General features: G+C 40.1%; 1 protein-coding gene across 1 annotated transcript in view; it reads right to left on the bottom strand.

Annotated features, from left to right (window-relative positions):
• The window catches only part of KIF13B (kinesin family member 13B), a 160,856-nt gene that overhangs the window by 17,749 nt on the left and 136,492 nt on the right, over positions 1-6,615 (bottom strand). Inside the window, exon 38 of the mRNA XM_008573609.1 lies at positions 4,065-4,198. Coding sequence (XP_008571831.1) covers positions 4,065-4,198 — 134 coding nt within the window. The remainder of the gene's footprint in view (positions 1-4,064; positions 4,199-6,615) is intronic.

Raw genomic sequence — 6,615 nt, forward strand, 5'->3', positions numbered from 1 at the left:
GTCACAGCTGCCAGGACCGGAGGAGGCCGGGAGCCAAGAACCCCCTGCTCCGCTCCCTTCAGCCCCTGGGCAGGCAGAGAAAACTGAGGCAAAGATTGGTTAGAAAAAAGATGGCCTTTCTCCTGGATGGCCCACAAGGAGAGGGAGTAGATATTATTTTTTTAAAAGGCAGAATCTCAAATTGCAGGTGTCAAATCTAATTTACAAGTGAGTGGGTCTCCATTACAATGGAAAAACCCCGAGGAACCCTCAAGGAATCCAGCCAATAGCATTTCTCTTCTTCCTGTGACTTTGTGATTCTACTGGCACTCAACATTCCATTTCCAAGGATGAAACCACATTCAGGGTGTAACAGCTTAAAGCATGTTTAAAGCGATCCAAGTAAGGGAAACATTTATGTTGATATTAGCATTTAAAATTATAGTTTACTGCTCTTAGAGCTCTAGCAGACATAGTAAAAATGAGATAAACATGAGCATCTTTGACCAACTAAATCCAAAATGAAAAGCTAAAGTTTTTCTCTTGTAGGAATGTTTGTAGGGAAACTTCCATCAACCTAGGAAAGAAAGTTCATAAATATGTCTTGCTACCTCAAATCCCCACTCGTCTCTAAACTGTAAACACAGTCCTTTCTTCCCCTGAATGACACATGGTCTATAGAACCTAATATTATAATCTGTATATATGTCAATGGTCAGTCAACTTGGAAGAGCCCATCATAGCAAATAGTCATAGACAATTAGCCTCAGAAGAGCCATTTTGTAGAATACAGCAGAATGCTAGCCATAAAGAAGTTTTTTTCATAATCTTAACTCATGAGGAAAACAAGATGTTTTTGTAACCTTGGCATAGCTCATGAGAAAACACTACAGAACTTAGTGCTTGGGAAAAGCAAGGTAATAAGAACCAATCAGTTACCTGCAAAACTAACCATTCTTCCTTTGGAGTCACAGCTGTCCAGGAACAAGACAGCATCCAGCTTGTGACAGCCAGATAATGCCCGTGTCCCAAAAACAAGTTGAAGAGTCACAGGACAGACCACAAGATAACAAAAGCCTGGAGTCTGTAAGGCTGCACGTAGCAGCCCCTCAGTGGGACTAACCTCCCCGCCTTGTTCCCCACACTTTTCCAATTAAAAACCCTACTGAGGCTCCTGAGCCTTTCAGACAGTTCAGCCTGTCTTCCAGGTTGTGCTTCCTGAATAAAGCTCCAAACCTGGCATCAACATTTGGACTTATGAGTCCTTTATTTTTGGCGAGAGGGCAGGCAAACTTGGTGCTAATAACAATCCAATACATATCTTGTATCTTCTATGTGCCAGGCACTGTTCCAGGCACACTAAGCCCTGCCCTTGAGGGTTACATTCGAGAGGGGCGACAATTGCTAAACATATAAACCTAACAGTAACTACCAAAACAAAGATTCAATATGGTAACAGTGCGTGTGTACATGGTGGAGGCTGTTGTTCTCGTTTGGCTGGTAAAGAAAGGCCACTCTAAACTCAAGTGTTCTTCCTTGGAGTGACTTTTCTTGACTGTTCCAGTCGTAGACCACTCTACGAGAGACCAAGTAGCCGTGCAGGGACTGCAGGAAAGAGCATTGCAATAGAAGGAAAAGCGAGAGCCAAAGCTCCTGAGACTCTAATGAGCTTTGTGTGTTCGTGAGATAAAAAGGTGGCTAATACGGCTTAGTAGGGTGAACAAAGAGAAGAAGCAAGGGAGTAAAGGTTAAATGTTGGGAAACCAGATCCTAAGATCCTACAGAATGCTGTAGCCACAGTTAAGAAATTTAGATTCTATTGAGGTTCAGTGGGAAACGGTGGAAGGTCTCAAGCCATGGACTAACGTAACATTATGAAAGATCACTCTGGCTACTTTGTATAAACAGTTAAAGCCGTGGAAATGAATGAGATTTCCCATGGAAAGAAATAGGTTAAAAAAAAAAAGAGGGCCCAGGGTGGAGCTCTGGGACACCTGATACTAGAGGCTTTATGGAAACAACAGTCCCACAAAGGGCAATGGAGAAACCCTGAGCAGTCAGAGAGGGGGAAGCATTCCCATGGAAAGAAATAGGTTAAAAAAAAAAGAGGGCCCAGGGTGGAGCTCTGGGACACCTGATACTAGAGGCTTGATGGAAACAACAGTCCCACAAAGGGCAATGGAGAAACCCTGAGCAGTCAGAGAGGGGGAAGCCAGGCAAATGCAGCGGCCCTGGCCTCAGGGGCCACGTTGCCAGCATCAGCTGAGGGAACTGCCTGGCACCCTGGAGAAAAGGGAAATGCCTTCCATGGGGTGGTGTTTCCACAAAGCAGCTGGAGTGCCTTAGCTCCACCACTGGGCAACTTCATGAAGGTCAATTTTAGATTTCTATTTTCATTTATTTATGAAACATGAAATATTTGTATGAGACTAGTTCCCCCAACACTTTGGCTCATATATGCTCAAAAAATAAATAAATTTGAATAAATAACCAAAAATAACTGCTTAAGCAATCTTCTAAACATTTCAAGGTGACCTCTCTTAACCCAGACATTACAAATTATAGTGATCTTCCAGCCACTAGATTTGTTTCTAACATGTTGCTGTTCCTCTCATATCCAGAAAACCAATCGCCTACTGTCAGAAAAATAAGAGTCTAAATAAGTTCTTATGTGTAGCAGGTGATTTGACTCGCTACATCAAAAACTGAAAATAGCTTTAAAAAACTTGTTGGAACTATGTGGGCTGATTCAGTGCATTCTAATGCGACTCCAATTTCCTTTAGCTTGAATAACTCTGACTTCACCAGGCAGCAAATGAAAACCAGTGGTTATCAAACTTGAATCACCTTGGGCACTTTTAAATGCAGATAATAAAGTGCCCCCAGGTTGGCAATAGGTCACCAGGGCAGGCTGAGAAATCATCACTTTGAAACGCTACCTTGGTAATTCTGACAGTTCACGAATCATACTTTGTACAACAAAGATGCTGAAGTTTAGAACTGAATAATGTACACAGTAACAAACCACTGGGAAAAGTCATTTTTACCTACCAGACCCCCATGACTTAGGTCCCACCATTACAGACTTATTTCCGTGAATGTCAAGCACCCATTATGTGCCTAATGAAATACAGTGTAAACATTTCTGAAATCTCGATGTTTAATTTTTTTCTCCCACTGCACATATGTGGGCTTATGTATATGCTTACATAATGCTAGACTGAAAAAATTATACATCCACACAGCAGCCTTATAAAACGAATTCTGTCTCCCTTCAATCTGCAATTCACAAACTTAATTCTTTTACATGGTTAAGTCTCAGACAGCTACTCACCTGCATTTCTGCAACTCGAATGTTCAAAAGAATGTAGAGAAGTTGATGTCAAAAGACCTATTTCAACAACAGAACCTTGCACTGTACGTGTTTTTGAATGAGTATAAATAAATCCTCATTTATCATTTTCTGCTGTGGTAGCACCTATGTGAGGCTAGAAACTGCATTTCCAACAAGGCTCCCACTCTCCACTGCATGAGAGCAGCCTCTGGTTGTTTGGAAAGCCCTTTAATGTTTTCTCTGACACTTACCCTAGGGTTGGGTACAGAGTTTTAAGAAAAAAGGAAATGAGCCAAGAGGTCACTTTTAAGTGAACAAGTTATCCACAGTAGAGGAAAGAGCTTGAGAGGGAAGGAGAGTCATGACATAAAATTGTTTGACAAAAGAAATGAAATCAAGAATTAAAAATAGAATTACATTTTCTACTTGGCAACACACAAACAACCCTAAGTGCACTTCATAAATTTTACCATTGTTGCTGTAAGTGATATTCCCATAAATCACATCGGTAGCATCCTTGGCATTTTTTAAAAGCAAAAGGATGGAGAGTGTCAGGAGGTTTAAACAGCCCCGTTATCTCTGAAGGGAGTGGAAGAGAAACCGCCCCCAGCCATCACTGGGGGGAAAGGTGCAGGCCTCACGCCCCCACGGTTGCTGTCACTCCACTTCTGGCTTCCGCACTATGTCGGGCACCATTTGGCTGGCAATCTATCAGAAAAATGCTCACTGCTGCTGCCTTGGTGCTTCTTACCTGATGCGCAAGGGGGGACGGCTGTTTGCCCCTTTTCTCATCGCGGACAGGAAAGAGAGATTTCAGGAGCTTTGGCATCTGCGGCACGAAGGATTTTACAGGATTCAAGTAGGAGGTTGCTAAGCTACTAAGTCCTGTCAACAATATTGAAAGGAGAAAAGATGAAACAAAAACAATTACACAGACATTTTCTTTCCAGTAAATTTGCCACCTATCATTTGTAAGCAAATCTAACAACATAAATCAAAAAAAGGTACCCTTAAAAAGATTAACATTAGAAAAACATAGTATCATTATAGTTACCCTACAACACAATAGTGATTCCTTTTCCAATTAAATACCAGACACTGGGATTCTTCTGCAACGTTCTAATATGCAGCGTTCCTATCAATATTGGAAGGGCAATCCTCCCCTAGTACTAGTCACTAGCTGGTACAAGTTCTAACACGTCCCTGGAATAAAATGGGATGCGATTTTTAAGTCACACAGCTGGTGACACACATGTATAGCTCTCCATCTAGACAGTAAGCTCTTTGAAGTGAGGGACTATGTCTTATTCAACTCCAACTTTTCGTAACTATTTACTGAAGGAAGGTGATGAAACTGACCTTTTGGGAAAAGGGTTGGGATTGGCATTGTTTTAACAAGAGAGGGAAACATGTCCTGAACTAACTCCATTCTTACCTACTATTAATTACCAAAGGCTTGGATCAGAGGTGCAGACAATACCTGTGATATAATAAGATTTCCTCCCCTTTACTAATTTATGGGGCAATCTAATCTGAGTCTGAAATGATAAAAAGCTGTATCCACATAACACCTTAAAAAGAACAAGTCACCTTGAGGAATACCTGTGTTCTGCCTGAACAGAATGCATAACCACCCCAAGTCCTGTACTCCACACTAGCCCCCAAAAGGACAGCAGACTTAATGGCAATGTAGTTATAAGGTTTCCATGTTTTACCTAGAGTAATGTAATATTAACTCTAAATGGTCTATGAAAATGTAAGTATATTATAATCACAACAGCAACCACTAAAGAAATAATGCAAAGAGGTGGCTATAATGCCAAGAGATACGTAAGGTTTCCATGTTTTACCTAGAGTAATGTAATATTAACTCTAAATGGTCTATGAAAATGTAAGTATATTGTAATCACAACAGCAACCACTAAAGAAATAATGCAAAGAGGTGGCTATAATGCCAAGAGATACATTACAATTGAGCTCAGAAACGTCAAATAATGTACAAGAAGGCAAAAACAGGCAACAAACAGAGGGGAAACAAACAGAAGATAAAGTAAGTTTAAGATAAATAAAAAGCCAGAAGAATACAATCATCTCAATGCTGAGTAAAAATTTATGGACAACCTAGAGTTCTATATCAAGTTAAAATAACATTCCACAGAGAGGATGATCCCTAATTAAATAAGAATCTAGCCAATAATCAATCAGAGGCTGCATGTCACACAAAGTGAGAGAAAGTCGACCTTACGTGTCTATAACCTCACCACAGTGCAAACACATACCCCCCTCAAATTTAGGTTGACTCTGATTCAGGCTCCAGCTACCAATTAACAAGAGAAAAAGGGGACAGAGAATCGGGTATAAATAACCTCACAAGAATGCAACCAGCAAATTTAAGAACGTAGAGGGTACTCTGTACAAGGCCCTGTTTACTGGACCACTCTACGGCCTAAGACCCTGGTTCCTTTGACAAACACAATGCAAGGAGGAACAGACTCAGGGGACAGCGCAACCAACAATCACAATGCGTAAAACTATCTTGGATCTTCACTCAGAATTAGCTAAAAATCACCTTTCAGTCTACTGGGGAAACTTGAACATTGACTAAATGTTTGATGATATTTGGGAATTATTTTAAATTTTTCTTAGGAGTGAAATGTTACTGTGGGTATTGTTTCAGAAATACCTATACAAATATTTGCAGATTAAATAATATCTGGGATTTACTTCAAAATAATAATGGGCATGTAAGGAAAAGCAGCTAAAGTACAGATAGATAAGACTAGTCACAAACTGGTAATTTTGAGGTCAGAGGTGGGAACTTGGGGGCACATCATGTTGCTCTCTACGCTGTTGTATGTTCAACATTTTCCACTGCAAAAGGATTTTTCAAAGTGAGAGCAAACTTGCAACTTTAACATATAAAATAAATAGTTTGTCACTTAAACTCATAAAAGATATAATTCACTAAAAATAAACTAAACCCAGAAGACGGGAGTAAGGAGCAAAACAAAGCAGTAAATACATAAATCAAGAGCACTGATTTGAATTTTAGAAACAACAACAACAAAACCCACAAATTTACGGAACTTAAAACAAGCCGGTACTCTACAACCCTGCAGCCATTTCACTCCTGAGCATTAACTCCAGAAAAATGTCCACAAAAAGACTTGTACAATAAGCTTTATTCATAGTAGCCAAATACCTGAAAAAACCCAAATGTCCATAAACAGAAGTGATTAAAATTGGTCATAGATTCAGTTGTGATAGTGAAATATTTCTCAGCAATAAAAAATAAATTACTG

Source organism: Galeopterus variegatus, unplaced genomic scaffold, assembly GCF_000696425.1.
Source record: "Galeopterus variegatus unplaced genomic scaffold, G_variegatus-3.0.2 Scaffold939, whole genome shotgun sequence".
Lineage (NCBI taxonomy): Eukaryota > Metazoa > Chordata > Mammalia > Dermoptera > Cynocephalidae > Galeopterus > Galeopterus variegatus.